At 45.8% G+C, this 26,335-nt stretch overlaps 1 protein-coding gene across 1 annotated transcript in view; it reads right to left on the bottom strand.

Moving 5' to 3' along the window:
• Positions 1 to 17,160, bottom strand: part of LOC119396394 (moesin/ezrin/radixin homolog 1-like) — a 29,714-nt gene extending 12,554 nt beyond the window's left edge. Inside the window, 10 exon segments of the mRNA XM_037663597.2 lie at positions 998 to 1,161; positions 1,463 to 1,562; positions 2,835 to 2,981; positions 3,100 to 3,183; positions 7,487 to 7,656; positions 7,767 to 7,871; positions 8,793 to 8,888; positions 12,912 to 12,995; positions 15,317 to 15,376; positions 17,049 to 17,160. Of these exon segments, the coding sequence (XP_037519525.1) occupies positions 998 to 1,161; positions 1,463 to 1,562; positions 2,835 to 2,981; positions 3,100 to 3,183; positions 7,487 to 7,656; positions 7,767 to 7,871; positions 8,793 to 8,888; positions 12,912 to 12,995; positions 15,317 to 15,328 (962 nt within the window). The 5' untranslated portion in view covers positions 15,329 to 15,376; positions 17,049 to 17,160.
• Positions 17,161 to 26,335: the final 9,175 nt, after the last annotated feature.

Genomic DNA, 26,335 nt, shown 5'->3' with positions numbered 1-26,335 from the left:
CTGAGCTAAAAAAAAATGCCTGCTCTAGAATTAATGCAGAGTTCTAACACTGTTACTAAGTGCACTTTTACTAAGTGCGTTGCGACTAATACCCCTGTCACACAGGGCAACCTAAGTGCGCTTTTGAGGGAGTGCACTTCGCCTCCAGTAACGCTTAGTGACACTCGCTGCAAAGTACACTTGCCGGCAAGTGCGTTTGCCAAACTCACTTCGCTGCGACGGAGTGTCTAGCCTCGGTAGCAGTGGCTTGCAAATAAATACGCTAATGCAAAACGCGGCGATCATGGTGTTTTTAAACCATCAATCTCTTTATTAGGAATACTGCCATGTATTCAAACAAATCATACTACAACAAAAAACCTCGCTACTCTCGCCCTCGGGCAGTTTGCAGTCACGTCCGCTATGGGAATGTGGGAGCACATGCCATGCAATGGCCGCGTCCGTCACGTTTACTTCCTTGCACATGTGTAGGTCAGTCATTCTTTAGTCATTTGCGATGGCGTGTGCCACGGGTGTTACTTTCACAAAGACAACGTGGTCCGGCGCAGAGACGCGGGCGCTCATACGCCTTTGGGAGGAGCAGATGAGTGCTGCCAAAACACGCTCCAAAAACCCGTCACCGCTATGTGTCCCTTCTGCACTGGAGTCCGCCATGTTTGTTTTCGATTAGTCTTTGATATGACACTTGTCTCGGCTCGCGATGACCAATGATGTTATGCAGTTGCAATATTTACTTCATTTGTGCGAAAAGTTTATTGTAAATTATGGTCATGCCTATAACATGCTATTACACAGCGAGCGTTGCCAAAAATAACAAATATATGTTGCGCTACTAGACCGCCAATTGCCACTGCCATCATTTCCAAAGCACACTTCTCTTTCTCGTGTAACAGCACGCCGCCAAAGTGACACTGTGACCGTAAGTGCACTCGCTCAAAATGACACTAAATTTGCCAGTGTGACCGGGGTATAAGTGCGTTGTGACCAAGTGTGTTACCTTTCCTGCTTGCGGGCCAGCTTCTCCTCCTGAGCCTGCGCCTTCATCTGTTGCACCTCGATGGTGTCTGGCTTTCGGCGCCGCATGTAGAGTTCGTGGTTGCCCATGCACAACGCCAGAATGCGCTTGTTGATCCGCAGCCGGGGGGCGAAGAACACAAAGTCCTGAAATGAGGAAAAGTGCGAGCACGTTTGCTGCTGTGCCTAATTTGACAAAGTAAACATTGCTACACCGCTGGCTTGGCTAACCATATTCAACACGCATACTTAAAGAAAACGAACTTTTAATGAAAATCGGCTTAAGAATTGATGGCTTAGTCACTGTCACATATGAAGTGTACGTGCGTGGTTGGAGCCAACCTACCGAGGGAATCTCAAACCAAGTTTAGCTTCACGACATAACAGCATTGGCAAACCAAGCACAAGGCAATATGTCGCGCCACCTTCTGATATGCGCTAGAAAAACTCACGGCGCCTTCTTGTCAATGGGCTTGATGACAAACTTCCTGTCGTTGAAAGAGATGTTTCTGATCTCGCTCCATGGGAAACCAATCTTGGGTGTCAGCCTGAAATTTAGGAAATCACAACACTTACAAAGAAGCATTTGAATGTGCAAGTTATTACTGCAATCTCATCTTTTAATCCCACATGTACAGTTGCTCGTGAAATGAAACAAGATCAAAACGTCAGGCGCAACAATAGGTATGTGCACTTAATGCTGGCACTGATGTAAGTGTAAAAGTTAATTTCATGCACTAGACCCTCATCCTCAAGGGACCAGGAACATATGTTCCGTTTAACAGGAGTGCAGAATTCAAGTACGATACCAATCATATTAGAAGCAGTTCCATTTAAGCAGAACTTCCGTTTAAAGATTTCCATTTACTGATGCGATACGAAGTGAAGACAAACGAAAGCAACCTCGTTACTTAACCCTGAATGGGCACGTTTCATTCCATGACCTTGAGTAGTGTTATGGGGGTGCTATCACCCCCTGTAAAGTAGTCTGCGTCTCATGGCGCACACGCATCTTACGGATAGGCCGCAGTTAGGTAAAACGGCTGCCGAGTTAGCAGTGGCACTGTGCTCGCGTGGGTTAGTGCTAGCGCGGTGGCGCCGGCAGCGCCGCCTGTGGGAGAAGCTAGGCCGGCGGACAGAAAACAGCAGCAAGCCTCTTTGGGGTTTGGTAGCGTGCGTGGATGGACGTCTCCCGCGGTGGGTCCGTGGGGAACGATACCGCAGCTCGTTTCCCACGGGTCCCTCGTGGTGAGTAACATCGGCGACGCCACATTCGCGGTGTACTGTACGTCTTATGTTGTCTTGGGTTTGTTATGTTTTCCGGGTATTGTATTGGCATTGTATAATGTTACTTAGCGTGTTACTAGTTTTGTATCAGATTCAGCAGGCGAGCTCGTCGTATGTGAAAGCAGAGGTTAATAAATGTACACGTGTTCTTGCACGACCGCATGGACTGTCTCAGTGTGTTCTGAGAGCGCGGCTCACTACAGACCCCACAGTGTTGGCCACTGGAAAAGCTTGTTGGTACAAGGCTACAAGGTTGTGCACAATACAGCAGACTTAGGGGAAGCACTAACTTTATTATTGCATAACTCAAGGAGTCTTCAGATTCTGAAGAAAATTGGTAGCCAATACGTGAAGTGTTAGCTGCCCATGAAAAAAACGTAATCTGGGCAATCTGATCTTCCGCCCAGACATTTTAATTACACTGAAGAAAACCATATTTTTAACCGATGCCATTATCGAACATGAAATCTGCATGCCATACGCAAAAAGCAAGTACACCACTGCGAAAAGTTGAAAGTTCCACGAAAGCTTACTTGTCGTCCTTCTCGTAGATGTTGAGGCCGAGGGCATCGACACCGAGCCAGAGGTCTGTGCCCTTTTTGTTCTTGATTTCAAAGTAGTTGACGCCATACATTTCCAGATCCTGGGCGATCTTCAGGTATTCCATCATAGCATCATCCCTGCATGGAGGACACAAAGCGTCAGGCAGGCACACTTGAAGTTGCGTTAAGGTCTAGGTTTCACTGTGACGCCCAGAAGCCAAGTACTAACATTTTTACAGAAATAAATAAAGCTCACCTGTGAAGTTCCTTGTGCTCCGCCCACCAGTTGGTTATCCTCTCGTCCCACTGTTCCTTGGTCAGCTTGTGTTGATCCATGACCCTGAAAAGCAAGAATTAAATTATCATTAGGCATGAAAATCGGCAGTTGCAGTTTTCAGAGTAAGCTCACAAAGACAGCAATTAAGTGAGTAGAAGTATCAGACAATTACTTCAGCGAAGCAAGCTGCGACCATTTGACTGGTAGAATGATCAATTGCAGTTTAATGTCACTAAATAATAACTCCTGGGGTTTTACGTGCCAATCATGAGGCATGTCATGTGCACATGCAGCACTGGCACAACCTTCAACTTTTTGGCACCGGTGCCACTAACCACAATAAATTACACATAAAAAGTAATTTGTTTGCACAGAGGTATATTTGCAACACCAAGCCCACTGATGAAACCACATTGGCTATCTATTCGCAAGTGGATGCGTCTATTCGGTCTCCAAATAACATTAACATTTACAAAGATTCCGCCGAGTTGGCAAGTTCCATTAAACGAAAACAGATGATCAGGCCCACATGAGTCAGCAACAAGTGCGAGTTCCGTTAAATCACCTTCAACTCGTCGAGCAACGACTAAAATATTTGAGTGCCCGAGCCAGAGAACATAAGTAGGCACTTCTAGTAACTGAAATGCTCCCATTCTACCGCTGTTAGAACAAGAGTGACAATAATAAATAACTGTTGTGGTTTTATGCCCCAAAATCTGATTATGAGATGGGCTGTAGTGGAGGGCTCTGGAAATTTCGATCACATGGGGTCCTCTAACGTGCACCTATATCTAAACGCACAGGCCTCCGGCATTTTGCCTCCATCAAAATGCGGCCGCCACGGCCAGGACTTCATCCCACGACCTTCGGGTCAGCTGTCGAGCACCATAAGCAGAAGGTCACCTTTGACCAAGAGCGACAAAGGAAGGAACGAAGTACTCTCGTGCTTCGAACCACAAGGGACATCAGCTAGCCACAGACTCTGGCTATGCTGAATTTTTAACAGACCCCTTTTTCTATGCATTGGGAAGCTTGATTTCCTTCTGCCACAGCTCTAGATGGCTCCCCTAGCCAATGTTCCGAGCGTGTGTGCACAGACATCGCTACAATATCGCCAAATTGAGACAAAAACAGGTTATTCTGTCAAAGTTCTCAAATAGATTACACTTTGCTGACAGGTTACATGAATATAGATTATTAGAAAAAAATCCCGCCCAAAACTTCAAAATTATTTTACGTCACTCGCTAAGCCAGAACGCTACACTACACACGAAACCCTGAGGTATGGAAGGTACCTGGGTCCCAAAACAATTACAGCCTGCAATCTAACCCACAATATTTCAACCAACCCAACTGCTATAAACGCACAGCCACATTAAATGAAAAATGTCTGTATGACTACTTTTTATCTTTATAACAATTCATTAACCTGCATTCAAGTGTGAAATGTCAATGCTACAGTATGTGTACACGTATGATGTATGGTGTTTGCTATTTATACAGCCTTTCCATATGAATGCTATCTATAAATCACTCTGGGAACTGTGCCATGTGAGTGCTATTGCTATGTGAGGGACCTGGGGCCATTGTTACGCTGCCTGCTGCGACAGCTTTTTGCCCAGATGTCCCTCTAGATCAGAGGTTTCAAACATGTGGCCCGTGAACCTCTCGCTAGCAGCCCGGCCCACACATAAAGGGACCCTGAAACGGTTTTGACGATTATGTACGAACACATTGAGCCGGTAGAACAAGTCTTAAGGATCATTTACAGACCGATTTAAGCTCTGTGCGAAAACTAATTTATTACAAGGCTTTAAAGCTGCGAATCGCCACCGATCACAGCGGCTCAGCCAAACGCGTTTTCAAACCGCCCACTTCCAGTGCGCGTCGTATTGGAAGCGCGACGTCACGCAGGCGGCTGATCTGATTGGATATGTCCAGTACACGTCACTGAACCTCCTGTGGGCAGCGAGCGTCGTCTGCCTGTGTTACAACGTACTCCGTGTTGACGTGAGCTGAGCGAGAGTGTATCTTGAGGTTTCTTTCCTTGGACATAATTGCCCCAGCCTTGTTGTGTACCACGTATCTAGCAATTTCTAGCAATTGGTGACTTGTAAAGCTGCGACATCGTGCAATGTTCGTGAGGCATCTGGCGAGCGGAATCCCTTCAGCTCGTCGCTGCAATGAGCGTCGCGCTCTCGCTATCCGTTCAACGCCACGATCCACGTTTTTGTGGCTGTAACTTCACCCCTGAAGACACAACCACATTGCCCGAGTTTACGCTTATCGACCGTTCTCGAATTATTTTTGTTTGTCCGCATGCTGTTGCAGATTGTCGCCGTACAGGAGAATAAAATAAGATCTGCTGGTAGTGTGGCGGCACCTGTCGGAGCAGATATCAACCACTCCGCGAGCTTCGTCTTTGTTGGGCCTCCGAGATTACGCGCAACCCGTCGCGAAGCTCAAACCGTCGAGTGCGCTCATGAGAGCGCTGCGATCGCCGGCGATGTCAGGGTGTCTGTGAGTTGAGGGTGCAAGGCAGTGGTGAGGAGGAGGGTATAGATATAAATTCCGTAGCGGCCTTGGTACACAGTGCGTCGCTTAATTTCTGGTGCGAATGATTTGGGGATGCTCCTGCCTAAACGCTGACAAAACTTCAAAAAACCGTTTCAGGGTCCCTTAACTGTGTGCCTTTTTTTTTTAAATGAGTATGTTCGTGGGCTACACAAACATGACTAGTCTCAAGCATATTTTTTCATGAGGCACCCAATCTGGTCAACGTGTGTTAAAACATAATCGTAGAACAAAAGCTCTATATTTGGCATCCAGATTTCAGCCATTCTGGAGACCAGTATGTTTTGGTCGGATCCCCTTTCAAAGACCCGTACAGTCAACTGCCAATTTTTCGGACTCCCTAGGGACTGCGAAATCTTCCAAAAAAATCGGGCAGTCTGAAAAAGCAAATTTGTGCTTTCTTATTCCGCTCAAATCGCCACAGCCTCATCTGAAATAGCTTTAATGCCTCCCAGTACACTTATCAGGCATTTTGGCGGGCGCCCAAGCTCTCGTGAATACATTCAGTACCTGCCGTGAACCTAACTGCGTACCAAACACCAATTGCAAATTTATGTCTCGTGATGAGTGCCGTCGATAAGAGCAAAGCGCGGAAAAAATTATGGCTCTTTCGCATGGAGCACTTGGAAACGATGCCGCAGAACACGGGCTATGGTGGAAGAGCAGACAACTCGTCCTGCTTCCCCGATGTGCATGTGAACGATTCGCTAGTGTACGAAAATTTCCACCGACACAGAATTTGCTGCCACGTGAGGCCAATCGTTCATTGTGTGCAGCAAGTCATCTAAGCCAATGCAGCAACTGCAAGGAAAGTGTTTGTCAGGCCTACTACTTTCCTGACTGCACACGAGTGCGGTGATGGCAAGCTGATTTCGTTCACGAAGGCAATGTGCCTTTGCGGCGCACTTAGCGGTCTTGCACAAAGAGGCAGCATGAACGACAGCACGGCGTGTATGGGCTGTCGCCTGTTAAGAGCGTGCAGTATGCTCACAACTGCCCTAGGCCGCGTGCACTACCAAGCGGTTAGCTGAAGACGCTTATCATAAAGCGTTGTCAGCGGTCAAGTCATATTGCCGCATTTGCTGACTGCCGCCGTACGCGCCCGTGCATTTCCGGTGCTTATCCGTAAAGACATCGCTGCACTGCTCCGTGATAGTGGACCCCCTTCCGATTTTCGGTCTGCTTCACCCCATACCATGTAGGCATTGCGGCAAGGCTGACTTTCGGACTCTGCTACGGCCGCAAACGGATCAACTTACGAAAGCGCTGCTTCGAACCTACAAGAGGATAGATGCAGCAGAGGTGGAGGCTTCAATTATTGCCGTTTCGGACCTTCAATTTGGGAAAGTCTGGAAAATCTGATGCCAAAGAGTTTCAGCGTCTGAAGTTTCAGACGCTCTTATACATTGACGTCTATGGGGCTTGTGAAGGGGCCGCGAAAGCGTCCGAACTTTCAGGCATGACCATAAAATCGGGTGTCCGAAAAATCTGCAGTTGACTGTATATGAGATATGGAAAAGGCAGTCTTTGCAAATCGTAACATTAGCCAACATTTTGTTCAAACTAACCCCTCAACCACCCCTTCCTCGCTTTGACCTCCACTGTCTCGGCCCTCGTAGGAGACAATTTCGTGACTGCGGCCTACTAGCTGACGAGAGTAAGACCCTTGCTCTAGATTGTTTTTCTGGTAAATAAAATTGAATGAATGAATGAATGAAGTGGCAATACTGGTGAGATTTCCGTGAATCACTGCGTGAGGCACTCGAAGAGAAGAGTTGGTGCAAACACGCACCTCTGAGGCAACAGCCTGTCGTTGGCTAGACAGCCTGGCTTGTGGATGTCTGGGCAGTAGTTTCCGTATTTGGCCTGCACCGCGTAGGAGGCCAGGAGGACGGACGTCTCTGGTGGACAGTAGATCTCGTCGGTCAGGATGACGCTCTTGACTTGCAGGTAGAAGAGACGCTGCAAAGCGAATGGTGATGATCGAACAGGTGCCATTAACCTCGGAACAAGCACAGACAAAGAACACCAGTCGTACGCCAGTTGTGTGTTTTCAAAGCGAGTGTCCTCACCTGAGTGATTTCCTGGATAAGTTCCTCTGCAACGTCTTCTGGGTAGAATTTGGCACGGAATTTGAAGAGCAGCGGGTTTTCCTTCTTCACGTCTTGACTGAGCACCTGTGCAAGAATTGACAACAATGCTTTAAACAAAAAAATCAGGGTCCCTCGTTCTATAAAGAAAATGGGGGCAAGCGAAGCTTGGCATTTGCATGTCTCGTGCACTACCTTTCTTTCTATCACATTGCACAATGCTCCCTCTTACCCGTTTCCTCCCTCCATGCCGGGAATTGGACCTTCATCCATGTGCTTAGCAGTGCAACACTTCAGTTTCTACAGGCTACGACGACGGTCAGGCGTTCATAGCCAGACAACAATGAAATGTCGCAACGTGAAATTACAAGTGCCCTCAATAAATGATCTGACTGCCATATCAGAAATGGCTGATCGCAGACAAGCCCATGATCGAGAGAGCACCAATTACTGGAAAACTGCGCTTACAAACACGCATGTGACTGGAGCACCTTCGAGGGTCGCATTTCTGTATATCGCTGGTGCCAGGTTCTTCGCATACGCCGCCGCCACTGGAGTCAGTTACAAAAGCTTCGCTTAAAAAAAATTGTCAACTATCCCTAACTGGCCCAAAGTGCCTGAAGTATCACTATGGCTATGCGTATGCTGTGGCTTAGCGAAGGGGCTCAGTCACCAACTTGCCCAACTATCAACTTTACTGGCTCAGAATAATCTGGCCATCCAAGATTCCCCGAAATTCACCAAAAAATCTCAGCACAAAAGCTTTGCTGCGTTTTTCCGTGCTTGGAGTACAGATATCAATGACTGCAGTCGAACCCACAACCATAAGGCTAGGACTTTTTGTGAAACAAATGGGTGATAAGCAGCAGGCATGAGGCACGCCAACAGCCACTCTTTACCAGGCAAAACTAACTTAGTGTGATGACCACAGATAATGTTCCATCACATCTAAACTAACTCTGCAAGGTTACCCTTGGACTTTGGAGCCAGAATGGAGGCTGTGGTTACCTTTTTGTTCAGCTTGAGCCATGTGATGTAGCCCTTGTTGTCTGTGTACTGAAGGCCAAAAAACCAAATCTCTCGAAGGCCTATTGTCTTCACCACCTGCAAAACAAAGAAAAGAAAGCTCTGGTTGAAGTCTCGGCCGCAGCTCCACGAGCCAACTTGCAATAAGGTCGAAGTCTGGGTCAGCTCGTACATGATGCTGAGGCAAAAACCAGTCAAAAAGACGCCGAACAAGGGATCACTTCTATCCCTTGTCCGGCATCTTTTTGACTGGATTTTGCCTCAGAGCCAACTTGAAACAGCCCAACGACGAATGTTCAAATGCTGTTCAAAAATAGCATACAGCTAACATCTTTATATCTTGTAATGCTAAGTTCGAATGACTTGGCACAGCGCCATCAGATGTAGACTAGTTTTCAAAGTGTTCAACAGCACGCACTGGCAACAAAAACAACAAAACTAATCTTTGAGGATAGCTTTGTATCACATCGTTGAGTTTGCTACGACATCCAAATTGACATCCTCTGAGGAGCTGGCAATAATTCCGAATTTCACACCCAGCTTATGTTGCCAACTGATAAAAATTGGCGCGACCATGTAACCACGTAAAATGCATCACGTAACCAGTCATGCAAGCATCCTTCGCGTCATGCCAAGCCTTCATCAGGACAAGGCCCACATAATTGCAATTCCAGGACCACAACATGCTGAAATTACTAGGAAATCAACATCGACACCTCCAAAACTGTATGACCACGATATTAGAGTGATGCACGTACGCAGCAATCTGAACTGCACCTGATCACAGGGGCAGCGCCAGGATTTTTTTACAAGAGAGTTCTTTCGGGGGAGCAGAGAGGTGGAGAACTTATGCGTTGTTTTAAATATATTTTCTGTGATGGGGGAAAAGGGGTGGCAGGTGGAAATTTTGGGGGGGCTGCTACCCCCCTTACCACCATTGGTGCCGCCGCTGCCTAATAAGCTACACAACAGAAACATGGACTTCAGACATGCTCAAGATTTCAGACAATGAAACATTCTCATCAAGAGCACATTTATGGCCATGAATAAACGTAAACATTCCTGTTCTACAAGCTCAAACCACAATGGGATAACGAGGCGTGCCATAGTGGAGGACTTCAGATTAGTGCTGAACAGCTGAGGTTCTTTAATGCGCGCCTAACTCTAAGTACAGGGGTGTTCTTGGCATTTCGCCCCTATCGAAGTGTAGGTGCCATGGCCAGGAATCAAACCCGCACCCTCAAGCTCAGCAACATACTTTTTGGCCACGGACGCTCCTACTGGAACACAAGTGGAGGCAACTTTTAAACCTTTGAGGGTTTTCGCCGTACATGCACGGCATTGCCTGTGTTTAAAACGCGCGCCTTTTTCGATCATTTCTCTTACTTGGAATGTGCTGCCATGCTTTGGGAATATGCGGAATTGTTTTCATGGGCCGATGTCTCTCCGTTGGTTTTTTTCTTTTTGATTTCGAAAGCAGCACGGTAGCTTTCACTTGCGCATCAGAACTCACATACGCCATGTGGCTGGTTTCAGTTTCATCCTTCGGGTGGTTATCGCTTCCTGCACCCACAAAGCTGATGGCTGTCTGGTTTCTAATCTCAAAAGGTGACAGCTTGTGACTCTCGTTTATTGCTCCCCGGGGCACGATTACATCCGTTTTCGTGCAGCACTAAATTACACAAACGGCGCCGCAGTGGTTGAGTTTCCCGTTTTGGGGAGCATGAATATTTTTTACCGGAAAAGTACTCTGGTGCACGTATTTCTGTATGTGTGAGCTATGTTTAATACAATGCATAAATTTTATTTATAAAAAATCTTATTAAGTGTCTTTTTTAGGAATTTTGCTTGATGTTACTACGAATAAACCATGTGTATTTAACAACAAAAATAATTTTTTGTCACTTTACGGTCATGTAAAAAAATTTTAGACAATTTTTTCTTAAATAGAATCGTCTGAAGAATTTATTTCAGCAATAAAAAAATTACACATTTTTGGACTGCATTTCCCGAAAAAGCCTTAGATGCCTCATCAAACTCGAAAATTTACCATCTGCGTCGGCGTCCCGTGTCGGAAACACAAGTGATGCAAAAGATCATGAGATGATGTCACCAAATGACTTGACAGATCGCCACAATTTGTGATGTCATTATGACATGACATCACGTGACGTAATGTCAATTGATATCATCACATCAGACATCATAGCTTGGTCAAAGGTGGGGTGATCACGGAAGCAATGCAAAACCAGGTGAGGTGCCTCCAATTCTGGAGGCAGTGTAAAACTCCATTAAGTGCAGAAAGCTTTCGGAGGGTGGGGGGACAACATCAATACATCGACTAAGAAGAAAAAGAAGGTGGCTTTCGCCTTCAAGTCTTCTTAGGTGAATGCGTAAGAAACCGTGCGAGTTTTTTACCTTTCTCTTCATAACCTTGCCTTTGTTTTTTGTTTTTCAATGTGGTGCCAATTTCTAGGTCAGCTGTAGAGAGTGTCATAATCCAATCAGTACTTTCAATGTTCATGTTTTAAATGTATATGAATTTCTATGTATACACAATGAGAAAACGGTATGTCAGTCTGCACCTCTGTACAAAAGACATTGCCATATAGAAATAAGTTAACAGAATAAGTTTTCTTGAAAGGGCTGTTAGAAATTTGGGCCCCACACTCCAAAGGCAAGTGTCTTAATCCCTGGGCTACACTCTCAGTAGGTACACACCCGTGTTTTCAAAATGTGAATAGCCCATTCAGCGGCACGTCAACTATGGAGGTGCATCACGCACCGTGTGTTCCTTCAGATGGCTTGAAACGCGGTGTGCATATTTGTGCAGGCTTCGCAGGTGGACAACTAGAGGTCATTTAACTTCATTGTGCTGCGTACTGCTGCAGAGGATCACTTTGCTGGAGACACTATTATGTTCGACGATCGTTCCCATTCCTTCATTTTCTTTCTTGTAATGTTGAGTGCCTTGGAATTATGCTATGCGAATTTGACGCATTTGCAGACAGTGCATCATAGTTCGCGCCTGAGGGGGTTATATCTGAACCATGTGAATGTGTTGTACCTGCAGTGCAACACAAATGCAAAAGAACACTTTCTACGAAGGCTACTTTGAATCTTATGGTAGTAGGATAAAAACCCTTTGTAGGGCAAAATGTGAAGCCAATATTTGTGAAGGGCAAATGTGAAGCCAAGGACTGTACACATCAGGAAAATTCCAATTTCGCAAAAATCTTATGCCATACGGCCGTTCCCGTGGTCACAAGATGCAGGTCTCATGCGGCCGTTCAAGATGCTGACGAGCGCTAGACAGAAGACTCCATCCCAATGTTGCCCAATAACAGTATTTGAGGGAAGGATACAATGTACAATAAAATTATGCTTATGCATCACTTCGACAACTTCCAAAGGAGATTTGGCGTGCATTTCTGTTTCTTGTGGCATTCGGCAGAACATTACACACAGCGAGTCTTGCCCTGTTTCATGCAGTATCGGTTGCAATAAACGCTTGTAGATGCACATGAAGCAGTGTTCCGTCGAGCAGAAAGCTTCGTTCCATCGTAAGAAAACTTCAAGGAGCTGGTAGCATTCCCACTGAAGCCATTCCCCCTCTTTCAAACCTTGCTCTAAATCTTTCATAGTGAAATTCACTCAATCGATCTTTTTTTCTGAAAAATGTGTTGCTTTAATCACATTCTTAAAATCAATGTGACAACATTTAACCTGAAAGAAGATTTCAAAACAATGAGCAAACCATCAATACAACAGATAAATTGCCTGTTTTGTCAACACGTCCTGCCTGAACAGCATTTATCAACAAAGACTCAAGTTTTTATGCAAATCTAAGTTCCTAGTTTACTGACTTACTTTGTATTGATCTGAAAATTCAACAGACACTTTTGTTAATGCAATTATTACTGCTGCTGTTTTGTGTTTTCTGCTGTGTTAGGATTTCGTACATATTCTATTATCGGACCTTCAACTGGCCTCTGGCTACAGGTCCAACAAGTGTTTTGTTATCTGTGTATATGATATGAAATAAACATTTCATCTGAAAAAAATCAAACCACTGGTCCAAACAATGCCACATCATCTCACCTGATCAAAGAGCTGCTTGCCCGTGGTGCTCGCCTGGATCGCGAACTCTAGTTCCGCGTCCATCGTGGTCACCCGCACATTTACCTGAAAAATAAAAAAATACGCTTCTGGTGTAAAAATGGAAGAGAGAAGCCATCTTTCATTCATCTTCCAAAAACAGGTGCAGCTTCACGGCACAAAAAAGCTTGCGGAAGCGCAGGTCAAGGATGCGCTCAGCTGTCACGTGTACAGCTGCTTCTCGTCGAGGAAACAGCTGCATGGCCGTGGCGCTTGTGACCTAGGTTGAATATACTCTCGAAAATTGAACTGAAGTTTTCACAGGCCAAAACTACGATCACAAATGATACGATCACAAGGCCTACACTTTGTAGAAACAGGCGGGAAGGGGGGGAATCTAGATTAATTTTGGACACCTGAGGTCCATCAACATGCACCTAAATGCAAGTACACTGCTATTAACCCCTGAAGCGTTCTGGACGAGTAGCTCGTCCACTTGACAAAACTTTTCGTCATGAGAACGATTAAAAGTAAAGTGTGGTATCGGGCTAGTTGGTATTCTATTATTAAACTGCTCAGCGCAAAAAGACACAGCACACATAGAATTGACAAGGACCAGCACAGTCTTTCGCGCTGAGCAGTCTAATGATTAAAAGTGTCACATTGATAGCATTCTCAAAACGCTGAAAATTTAAACACACTTGTTCTTGTTTTGTTTCTACTGTTAATCATTAGTAGGTACCCGGCTTTGAGCCTATTTTTTTAAACAGCAAGAACTTGTTTTTTAGAAGAGAGATATTCAATACCAACTTCTTAATCATTTTAAGGAGAAAATGTCTTGAAGTACCAAAACGGTTAAGGGGTTAACGCATTTCGTCCCCATCGAAATGCAGCTGCCATGGCCCGAAATTGAACCCGCTACCTCAAGCTCAGCAGCACTACACCACAGATCACCACCAGGTGGGCAGTACCCGAAACCAAGATCCACGAGAATGCATACAAATGTGGATTAAAAGCAGACATTTCCTTCCGCCACGGTGTACACAATCAGGTGGGAAAGTTTTTTTTTTTTTTTTGCCATTTACATTCAGCTAATGCCTGGAAAGAAACCATGGCCATTGTCCAGCTGTCAGGTTAAAGCATCTTTAACAATTGGGTTGATGGCAAGTTCGTTTACTACGCTAAAAGGTATAGTAGCACAAAGAACAACACAGGTACAAAAAGCGGCAAGGGCTGGAGCATCTGCTTGCTCACGTTGTTTGTGCTTTATTATCTTTAAAGGGACTGACAACTGCCCAGAACATGTGATTAGATCCTGGTAGAAATTAGTAGTCCGTGAAATATAGTGACAGATTCCAGCATTTTTTTCGCGTTGCGAGTAGGATTTATGTTTTTAAATTGTGTTTAAAAGTAACAAAAACCGGTATGTCGCACAGCCTAGCGGAAGAGCCTTGAAGCTGGATTATGAAGTCGATCACTTTGCTGTACAGTAGTCGCGTTGTCTGATGCTATCATGCGCACCATAATTAGTCCTGAAAATTGGAGTATGTATATTTATTATCTATCTCCACTCTATTCTGTGCTGCTTACAAGGTAAAAGGAGTTCCACAGTGAGAAGCAGCGCTGCCTTTGCGGCAGCCAGTGGAACACGTCGAGCTGCGGCGCATGCGCACGGAGAGCACGCTTGTGCAGTAAACCTCCGCGCTCGAACACAAACTGGTCTCGCATTCACTGTTTGCAACATATGTGTTTTCACGTGCGTATACAACTTCATATGCACAGCAGACACAAAAATTCTAATTACAAATGTTTCACGGTAGTTTTCAACGTGACCATTCAATAGTGATCAGTCACTGACCGGTAAGCTTTCCATTGCGCTAAAGAAAATAGGTACCATGAAAATTGGTTATCGGTCAGATGCCACTACGTCAATTTCGCTCAATTTCCCTGCACCGTGCAGAATAGTTTGTCACGTGACAGGACCAGAGGATAACTTGCAGAAGCACCGAATACAAGACCGAAAGGCTGTTCACGCTACATGCCACCACAAGTAAAAACGTTTACAGCAAGTACTGAGCATTGTATTCAAAGTGACAGCACTCGACTCTTGACGAGTACCGCTACTGACGCACTTGTCAAAAGAAAACTATTCAAGGCCACTCCACCAAGTCATTCACACACTCCATATAGTTATCTGTCTGGTGGACGAAACAAACTGTGTGAGGTGAAAAAAACTCATAAAATACAAGAAACGTCTCAGCATTTAAGAAATATACGTAATACGCCAGGAATACAAATGCTGAGATCCTGCAGCCAGAAAGTTAAAAACAAAACTAGCTGTTGTCTTTGCAGGCCTTACAGCTTAAAAAATTGATTCTGTGATAGTGACGGGCAGGATTCTGACTCACCGGCTTCGGCATTTTGCTTTAGTTGCCTGCTGTCCAGTGGCAGAAAAAAAAGGGTAATTTCTGAAACGAGAGAGAAAAGGTTGCCGCACGTGAGCTCGAAATCCAGTAATCTCGCGTTCAAGCAAACACACCGCAAGCACACATACACCTGCGCCTTGAATCGGGCGTCATTCATGAAACAGCAAAGTTCAAGGGCCACTGACTTTGCGAGTGAACATCACATTACCAGTAAGCGTAGATAGGCACGCAATAACGGGACATTTGTGCAGTGGCAATGACAAGAAAGACTAACAAGTGAAAAACAAGCGCGCCCAGTTCTGCAGTGATCATGGGTTTCGCGTAAAGCTGCGTTTCACAATATGAACGACGATAAAAAAAGGGGCGGTGAGCTTTGTCGTCTTTGCAGATCGCGCACGAGCAAGCAGTCATTGCCCAGCAAAGGAGGAAAACCCCTCCTGTGCGGCGCCGCACCAGATGCAAGCACTCGGCGAATATGCAAACAGCAGGAGCAGCACAATAGACGCATCTTTCGATAGAGGTTAGGCACCGCCGTAAAGCATCGCCGTCGTTCAAACAAGCCCTTTCAAACCCGAACATCTCAAGTAGTTTATCCTCTTTATTACAACCGTTCTGGTTTACACCGGTTCAATCTCGCAAACACGCCGCGACTTCGCACAGGGGGAAAAAGAACTCGCCGGAATTGGAATATCCTGTCGACTGCGCCAGCGCTCTTCCTTTAGCTTTGTATTTTATTAAAAGCTTTGATTCGACATGACCTTGACCAAGCAAAGGCGCGTTTCGTAAACGAGGATAAAAGGCACGAACGTTCGATTTAAAGCGAACCCCGTAACAAGTTTCTGTGCTTAGAAGCACTGCGCACAGTCCCAACGACGTGACGGCACCTGCAACGGGGTGACACCGCTCAACAAGTTGCGGCGCCCGGCACCATTACGTCATTCGCGCCTAAAAACCACCGCGTCTCGTTCGACGCAGTCTACGGCCGTTGCCAACCGGCACCCCAAACAAGCCGGCAGTTTGGGTCGCGACACGAACCACACTATCGACGCTTGACGCAAAACCCGTCTCATTTCACGCGGTTATGCGAGACTAGACCGAGGGCTACCACTAACAAAGCGCGTGCCTTTCCCAGCGGCACCAGTAGCAGCCGCAGCTTCACTGTAACGAATTAAGAGCCGAGTACGGTGAAACTATTCGCGAGGCAACTGCGAACAGAAATCTTGTCACTAAGCCAAGCAAAGGGACATGTCGAACGAAGCGCAATAACAAGCAGCGAAGACAAAAAAACTACGGGGTCGCTTAACGGCTGGTTAGAAGCAACCGGTTTTTTGTATACGCGCTGACGAGGCTAGCGCCGGGGGAATGCCGCATCTCTCTCCAATTTATGCGGAAATTACGCGCTGGCAGCCGCTAGAGTCGACGCGAAACTCGGGCCGACGTTTCGGAGAGGTTTGGGACACCAGAAAGAACGAAACGGGATTGAGTTTTCGAGAAATAAACCACCCGGAAACGGGGCATCGGTTGCGAACACGTCATGTCGCCGTAAAAACTTCGCCCCGAGCGGTTCTACAGCGGCGCGCGCCGGTGTTGGTACACTTCACTCGCGTACGAGTCCGCTAGCTACGTCGGTGGAACAGGTGAGCTGCCACATTTCGAGGCTCGAGCCCTCCCCTGAGGCCCCGCAAGCAAAGAAACTAACCAAACAGTCACTTACCGACGAAGAAAAAAAAGAACGTATTCCCACAGCCGCCGTGTATCACCCTCCGCAGATCGCGGTGACAACTTCGTACAAAATGGCCGTCCGCAGGGTGTGGCAAACGCGCATGCGTGTGGCAACTCCCACTTTCCGCTTTGGCGGACCGCCGCGACGCGGCGCGGCGGCTGCACCGCGCGCGTCACTGCGCACGCGCGGCGCGCCGTTTATGAAACCGCGCCGGCGCGTCACGAGCGCAATGTTTGACTTTCCTCCCCTTTTTTCCGCTACGTATACGAAAGGAATGCTGAACAAAACAAAGAAAAGAGCGCAACTTATCGCTACTTTCACGCCACCTGAAACTGTGACTCCCGGCGCGCTCATAGGTAATAAGTGCTAAAGTAGTGTCACCGCACCGCGGTGATGATGCCAACGTGCGGAATGAAGTGACGTAAACCATGACGTAAGTGATGCGCTGTCAATAAGCGGCAAAAGTCACGTGCCGTGGTGTTGGGATCTTAAAACCGTAGGACAGGCGCGTTTGAGTTTGTTGCAGTGTACTCATTCGGCAAAATTCGGTAGCTAACGTACGAAGTTCGACCGGATGGTCGACCGAATGTGCAAATGCAAGTTTGCCTTTTTAATTAACCTTTTTTCATTCCAAGCATGTGCCGCTTACATTTCTTCCCACTGCTCACTCTCGAAGAATTGTCATAACCTCCGGGACTGCAACGACGGTCTGATACTGAACACCAGGTCGTGGGTTCGATTGCCGGCTGCGGCGTTCCAATTGAAGCACTAGCGAAGCCGAAAGTGTTAGTCCTACCCTCTCCCCTGCGGCCTTTTCTTTATTACCGCACATTTAACAGCGCATGCGAACGAACTGGACTGACAGAAAGCTTTAAATGCATACACACTACGAACACGCCCAAGTACTAATACTGCTAAATCAGTTCAGAGCCTGGCTGTGCTGCTACAAGCCTGTAATCAATTCATCTTTCGTCTAGCTTTCGTATCGATTTCACATCACAACCACTGGGCTTTGCCGCACACCGTCATTAATGTTTCAGTTATAAGTGGCAGGTTCGTCGTTGTATCTTGATGAAATAATTATATAGCGCGATTGGGCCCACTCATACAAGAACACACCCACATATGCAATCACTCAAAACACTCACAAAGGGTATAAACGGCACTGTGTCCTTTGTTAGGCACTTTATGTTAACTTTAATTGAAGTGTTATCTGTGGAATGTGTGCGTAAGAAAGGGAGAAGACAGCAGATCGAATTGGCCAGTGAGCAAACATGCATAGCCGACGTCCTAATTGATATTAAGAGGAAAAAATGAACCTGCACAGGCCACGTAATGCGTAGCACAGATAACCGGTGGTCAGAGCGACGGAATGGATACCAAGAGAGTTCGCAGGGATAAAATGAAATCGGCTTGCACCAGACAGGGCAAACTGTAGATCACTAGGGAGATGTCTTCGTCCCTGGACATACACATATGCTGGTGATGATAAGGTGGACGTTATACACAATAGAAAATCACAGGAACTTGCAACGGTATTTTTACGGTATGTGGGAAAAAAAATACGTCTATTCTTTTATGTCATGCAAACCGCGATATGCAACCGGAGACGGACGTGAATCAAGCACCAAATACGAACGACGACCACCTAACCGAAACGTCGGAGGCCAAGCTCGCCCTCGAGGAACTGGAAGACCAGCGACAACTCGTCATCAAGGCCAAGAGGGCAGTCGAAGAGTCGAAGCAGGGGCGTAGCCAGAATTTTTTTTTTTTTTTGAGGGGGGGGGGTTCAACCATACTTTATGTATGTTCGTACGTGCGCTTGTATGTGTGCGTGCCTATATACGCAAGCAAAATTGAAAAAATTTCGGGGGGAGTTTGAACCCCCCCCCCCCTTGGCTACGCCCCTGACGCGAAGCCAGAGGAATCCTGGACTAGGGAGCCCTCCCACCTTAGGGTGACACCGAGCATCGCTCGGAGCACTGTTTCGCAAATAAACGTTTATTTCTCTTTCTCTCTCTCTCTTTCTCTCTCTCTCTCTATTCTTTTATCCGATAAGGAAACGCGACTTACAAACTGCTCCTATCGCAGCTTTTCTTCTAAATTCCTGCAGGCCGTTCACTCTTTCCTATGCTTCGCAGTTCATCCGCATACCTCCTATAGACCTTATGCAAAATTGCTGCCATCTGTCGGAGGTTTGACGAACCTACCGATTCGGCGCCATGTTGGAGGCTTGTGTCCGATTCGTATTGCTGTCGCTGCTGTAACTTCTTGCTTGTATCTGCTTTGATAGTAGGCAATCGGGGTATAAAAACTGTGTATTGGACTGTGTATTGGACTGTATACACGTTACCGGCATTTCCTACTTATTACGTTGACAGTTATTACGTGTAAAGAACTGCCTCACAACGAGAAGAATGTACAAGTTTGTCAGCGAGTCGCATGTAAGCCTGTCGCCGTTGAGAATGAAGCTTTGCGCTAGGTTATAAATTTTGTCTGCCTTTTTTGAATGTAGTGACTAAAGCGTTGTTAGCTATCTGAGCACATGCTTACAGCGTAGGATGGTTGGGAGGAGGCTTCAGCGCGTGACACGGCTATAGGCACAGCGATGACGGTAAGAAAGTGCTGTTGACCCATTTCGAAGCGTATTTCATAAGGGATAGCCTATGTCGACCTGATGTGTTCTGCATTTAATTTGAAATAAAACGTTGTCCTCTTTTTATTTTTGCAATAAAAATATTTCGCTGCTGTAGTCGCCGACGTATGTTACGTATAGAATTACTGCACGATTAAAATGTAAAAAATTTGGGAGAAACTGATATGAGCTCTTCTTAGGGCAGAAGTTAAAAAAAATAGTAAGGGGCGGTCAGGAAATCCGGGCTGCCATCTGAATTTGGCAGTGAGAGCACATGAAATGCTTGAAAAATACGCATAGTGTAGCAATACGCGCGCGAGGCATTCGAAAACAAACTACAAACAACGCGCTCCAGTACACACGGTCCGTTCGCTGAGAATCAATGACGCGCACGAGCTACTTGTCTAACATGTAGTTGTTATCGCAATGTAATAAACAAAGTAATATCGGCAGCAGCGCAGCCATGCGCGAGTAGCCGCGATGCAGCTTTGAAGCTTGCACACGAAGCGGGTTTGTCTGGGCCTACAAGCACACGGTGCAAAATCTGTCTCGTTCCGGCATGACACAAAAGAGTGTTCTCTGATGAGTGCCGATGCTGTCACATACCGCATGTATTAAGAACGGTGGACGTAAACGCGGCGTTAGTCGTTAGCAGTAGCCAGAGCAATAGAACGATCTGCCGCTTCTCGTCGGCCGCCAGGAAATCTAATAATGTTGAGGCTAGTTTCCTGCAAACCTTTTAGGGGCGAAGCTCCTTAAAGGGACCGACAACTGCCCAGAATATGAAATGAGTTGACTCCACTGATGTAAAGATTGTCCGTTGCACTGACTCAAACCAACCCTGTTTTTTTCGTGAGAGATGGATTTATATTTTTAATTCTTAGTTGAAAGTCCTGAAAAATGACTTGTGGCGCCTCTGGCGGCAAGAACATGGACGATCCGATGAAGACGACCACGTGACCGTTTATTGTTGTACGCGGTCGACGATTTCTTTGTTAGTATTGAAATATTGTTCGTTTCTTTATATATTAAAAGGTATTAGTCCATAATAATGTACATATAGGCCTGCGTTAGTAGTATGCATTAAAGTGGCGCTGCCTTCGCGTGACGTAATGATCCCATGCTCGTCAGCGCGTCTTGAGCAACTTTTCAGCGTGCTCATGCAACCGTGCACGCAGTTACCAGATCGCTAAGATTTTGAAGCGACATAGTTTTGCTGCCTACACTTCGTCTCAGAAATGACGCGCGCTGCTACTCGGTGCGGCCGTGCATACGCACAGTTACGTTTTCGATTACTTGGCTTGGCTCGTGTATCGAAAGAGTAACGACGCCGGGACAAGCCATCCATGACACAGGCGCAGGCAACCTTGGGCGCAGGCGCACACAACGCTGTACAAATACCGGGAAGGTGTATAAAGCCACACATCTCATTGTGACAGCTTGCTATTTTCAAAAATGGTTGGAAAGCTCAAAATAAAGGTGATTAAGCATAGTTACAGTAACTCCTGCGAAAGCAGAACAACGACAGCTTTCACAAGGGCTAGCGGCATCGCTATCAATTCTCAGCGTTGCTGGAGCAAGCCTCCATGCGTGTTTGGAGCCTTTCAGATCGAAAAATACCGCTTCTAAAATAACTACGTGCTTTTCGGATAAACGCTACGAAGGGTGAGCTTCCTGTCGCGCCGTAAAAAACTGGGTCGAGAAAAATCAGTTGTCGGTCCCTTTAAGGCGGCACCCGTTCGTCCCTTGTAGTTGTCGTAGTCGTAGTGCGTAACCAGTCGTAACGCTAGTACCAGATCTTGACCTCCAAGGTGGTGCCGGTGGGAGATTTTTCCTGTGCGTTGTTGAACAATAAAAAATTCGCAGCGTGCGCGTTAACTAAAAGCCGAATTCTTCGGTCTCTCATTCCCCATTAGCAGCCATTGGCATGTTCCAGTAGGAAACGTTAGTAGAAGTAGAAGTGTAAGTGTTAGCTAAAAGCCGACTTCTTCTGTCTCTCATTCCCATTAGCAGCCATTGTTTACCTCCAAGGTAGTGCCTGGTGAGATTTCTCCTGTGCGTGATTGTACAATAAAAATTTTGTTCAAAACGCCGTTGATTGATGAAATAAACCAACGAAAGACGCCAGATGTTTTCTAAAAGCAAAACGAAAGAACGCCAGATGTTTCTAAAGCAAAACGAAAAGACGCCAGCTGCTTAACGAAAGACGCCAGATGTTTTCTAAAGCAATGGTTTTCTAAACAATGAAAATTCACAGCGTACATGTAAAATTAAAGTGAGCTGCAAGTCGTCATAACTCATCGAACCTTTAGTATAAACGCGCCCGATCTCACGTCGGTGATGATGTACTGGGCAGAATTCACGGAAGATTCACGGTTTACCGATGAACCTCCGCAGCTTCGCCCACTCATCATCATTCACTCCGTGGATATGCTGTGATTTTTTTTCAGCATCCCAATTGCCTAGCATGAATAGGAAATTGGGATGCTGAAAAAAGCTTTGCTTATCCCCACAGAGGCCATGCGCCTCCCTCTTTTTCAATAAAGGACTTTCCGTCCATCCATCCCAATTTCCTCAATCTGAGCAACACGGCGCACGAAAATATGCCGGCATTGCCGCTCCTATCAGCCGCCACACGTTGATACGTATGCTCCGTGTGTGCATACGCGTATGCGGAGCGCGCTTAGCCTTCAACATGGCGGAAGTGCGCACGGCGGCCGCTAGATGGCAGCTGATTTTGCATAAGGTCTATAGACGACACTTCACTTTAAAAGGCACACGGATGGCTCTAAAACAAATATACATCTTCTATAGTCTGTCTACGGAGTGTCTCAATCCATCATCGCGAGGTGAGTCAACGGGGGTTGTTGCACATGGAAAAGCGGCGCGGTGCATGCAGTGTTCATTGTTTTGTGCTGGCGAAGTGTTAGCGATGATTGGCAGGTGTTGCCCGTCGCGGTTCGCCGCTGCGTTCTTCGCGGCTTTCGCTTGGCGCGCACTTACAGCGGAGGGATCGAGGCACGCATGAATACGTCACGGTGACGTATATGCACCGTCTAAACGCTCGCCTCCGAAAGAACGCCGTCTGTTTCGACTTCAGACGCGGGGCGATTGTCCCGACGAATGGAGGCCACTGAAAAGGCGTTCCGATTATGATGATGCTGGTGATGATGAGAAGGAGGATGACGAAGGTTGGCATCGCTTCTTAAATGCGGCGGCGACAAGTAGCTACCTGCTGTCCTTGTTGTAATCAGGTGTTACTTTATCTACGGCTGTTTAGCAAATAAATTAGAAAATACAGTTTCACATGTTCAATTTTTTTATGCTTTTTTACGTAAGCGTCCTTCGCATGCGTCGGAACGAAGACCACTTCCGTATTTTTTAGGGCCATTCATGCTTTTTCCTAGTAAACCAGGCACTGTTTATACTTTACGCTCATTTTCGCCGTTAAATTACGGAAATTTTTATTGTGATAAAATGCTAGACTCGGGAGGCTGCCCACCCGAAGGCGAAAAGCAGCGACCTTGTCAGATCCGATTGGCTCAGACGTCTGCAACGTACGGCCTCGTTGATTGGCTCAAATAGCCGCCATTCCAAATTTCGACGACATGGCTGAATTCGACGCCGCAGGGACGTGAAGCGTTGATTGCGTCGAAGATATAACCACTGCCCCACTGAGTTTCATGTGGATTGATTGAAAAGGATCACACACATTTCGGCCGGGATAATAACAGCGTGAACGTCGCGCATCGAACAGTGTACACTCGATCGTACACCGCGGGCAACACCGCGCGAAAAAAAAAAATGAAAAGGAAAGAAAGAAAACAAGAAGAAAACGTTTGAAATACGCGTTCCATGCGGTTGATATATAATTGGAGCCAATCCATCAACGCTATTTTCCAGGCCAGCCCACGAATTTCAGCTGGGAATCTATACGCTTCTGTGTACGCAAAATTGAAAACATTTTGCGAACGCTGCAGCTATTTATAGCAGGCGAACGTTCTCATAACCGAGCACAGTCGTGACATCTTCACATAGCAACATATTGCTAGCGCTTTACCTAACGACGCACTGAAGCTGTAAAGTGTTGCTTACTGTGCAGGATAACAATATCAGTGGAAGAAGAAAGGAAACCATGTATTCGCAGTGTGAGCTGGCTGTAACAAGCGCTCAGGTCAACGAACGATGTACATGCGATTACATTTACGTCGGGCTTCATTCTTGTGTATTTGAAAACTATCGTGACCTTCAATTTTTTTCGTTTCAACTAGGGGGGTTTAACCATACTTTATGTATGTTCGTGCGTGCGTTTGTATGTGCACGTTTATGTAAACACTTGCAAAATTGGAAAATTTCTACGGGGGCCTTCAACCCCCCCCCCCCCCCCCCGTGGCTACCGTCACTGTACTACGTCACTCTTCAATATAAGCAGTGCTACAGCTAATTAACTTGTCAATTGGTAGATAACATAACTTTCTCTCAGTAATTGTGCCGTATATGTATAACGGCGTGTACAGCTAGATAATTGCTCATTGCCCCATACCTATATATATATATATATATATATATATATATATATATATATATATATATATATATATATATATATATATATATATATATATATATATATATATATATATATATATCTCTTCTGAAGCAATCCAAAGATCGTCCGTGACTAATTGCTTTTATTGGCCCTGCAATCTGCCGTTACTGTCATTTTGAAATGCCGTATTAGGGATAGCAAACGCACGACTTTTTGTTTAGAAGCGATTGAAAAACCGGACATGACGTCATGAAGCAGGTGGACACAGTGGACGCCCTTCGGATGACGCACGATCTGTACTTCGCAATGCCTCCGCTGAGCTGTTTGCTTGTGACAGTGTTTTGTCAACGCCTAATTGTACACTATACTGAAAGGTACAACACTACGCAGAAAAGACCATGCGCATTCACAGAAATACCGGCGTTGCGGTGACAGGCAAACCACGACGGTAACCTAAATGGCCCTTTGAATTGGCGTAGCGGGGGTGGGGGGGGGGGGGGGGGGGGGGGAGGATAAAATTTTGCACGCACCCATACAAACACACGCACGAACATTGTTTAGTCCCCCCCCCCTATTTCATCACCTCAACCTTCGACACTTCGTAGATACCTGCTTGACGCAGCAGACAGAATGGATAGAATGACAAGCAGGAAAAATACTACGTTATAGCGGTAAATGTTAACAAGCTTGTTTACATACCACTGGTGTTTACTAGCACTTCAAGTCGATATATCCATGCAGACATGGCAGTGTAATAATAATTCTGAAATACCTATTTCGCTCTTTTCGCTATAGTTCTGACAGCGTAGTAGGGATGATACAAGGGCAGCGCTATGCCCGCTGACGCAATGTTAACTTGGGCAAATTATACGAAGTTCTCAATTAACCGCGATAATTAAAAGCTTATACACAGCAATAGTTTATCGGGAGGGCGTTGATATGGCCCGGATCAGCTCCGGCTGATTGCGTCATGACGTATTAGATCTACGCAACCAAGACCACCAGGCTAGAAATCAGGTGCATCATTATTTATCGCGCTGAATCGATCGGGAGTTGGCTCGTTACTACGTGGCGTATTGAAACACACTTCGGTTGCCTTTAATTGTATACAGGCTAGCGTGTGGACGAGACTGGCCATAGTGCACCTCGATATCTCATACTCTGGCGATCGACCTTTCGGTGAACTAATTGGCTTATCGCATCTTCCTGCCCAGAAATCTCCCGGCTGCAGATAACGCCTTCGCCATATTGCCTCGATGATTCAGGCAATTACCGTACACATGAAAATAGAAAAAAAAAATTAATTTCGTACAGCGCGCGGACACAGCCAGCGTTTTATAAGTATTCGAGCATGCACATATGCCGTAACAAAATGAATGAATAAATGAAGGATTTATTTATTTATTTATTTATTTATTTATTTATTTATTTATTTATTTATTTATTTATTTATTTATTTATTTATTTATTTGTGGCATTTACACATGAACTCAAACGCCCTAAAAAAAGGTTGAATGAGAGGAGAATTAGAATAACGAGATTTTATAACGACTGCTCACAATACATGAAAATTAAGATCGCGTTGTAACGAAATCGCCTAATGCATTCGAAAGCTCCGTTTATTTCAACTCCTCAGCAGATGGTGTTGCAGTAGTGGGAGCTTAAGGTCGGAAATTGTAGTGAAACTATGTTGCTTAGTCACAGATTTCGATTTCTGCACAAGTAATGTACACCAGCTCGAGTAATGCATCTCGAAAAGTGTAATTATTCCATTTGCCATGTATAACCACGAATGTCCCTTCTTTTACATTTCCTCTTAAGGTGAAAAAAAAAAAAAACAGCGACCGTGAAAATTCTGAATGGTGAAACTTGTACGTTGCCAGGGAAGTCTTCGTCTCATTAGCGTATACTACACCATGTTATACTATACTATACTATACTATACTATACTATACTATACTATACTATACCATACCATACCATACCATACCATACCATACCATACCATACCATACCATACCATACCATACCATACCATACCATACCATACCATACCATACTGCACTCTATTAGAATATTCTCTAATATACTTAC

Source organism: Rhipicephalus sanguineus, chromosome 6 (assembly GCF_013339695.2).
Source record: "Rhipicephalus sanguineus isolate Rsan-2018 chromosome 6, BIME_Rsan_1.4, whole genome shotgun sequence".
Taxonomy (NCBI): Eukaryota; Metazoa; Arthropoda; class Arachnida; order Ixodida; family Ixodidae; genus Rhipicephalus; species Rhipicephalus sanguineus.
Note: the sequence above shows the minus strand (reverse complement) of the source record. Positions and strands in the feature narration are given on the sequence as shown.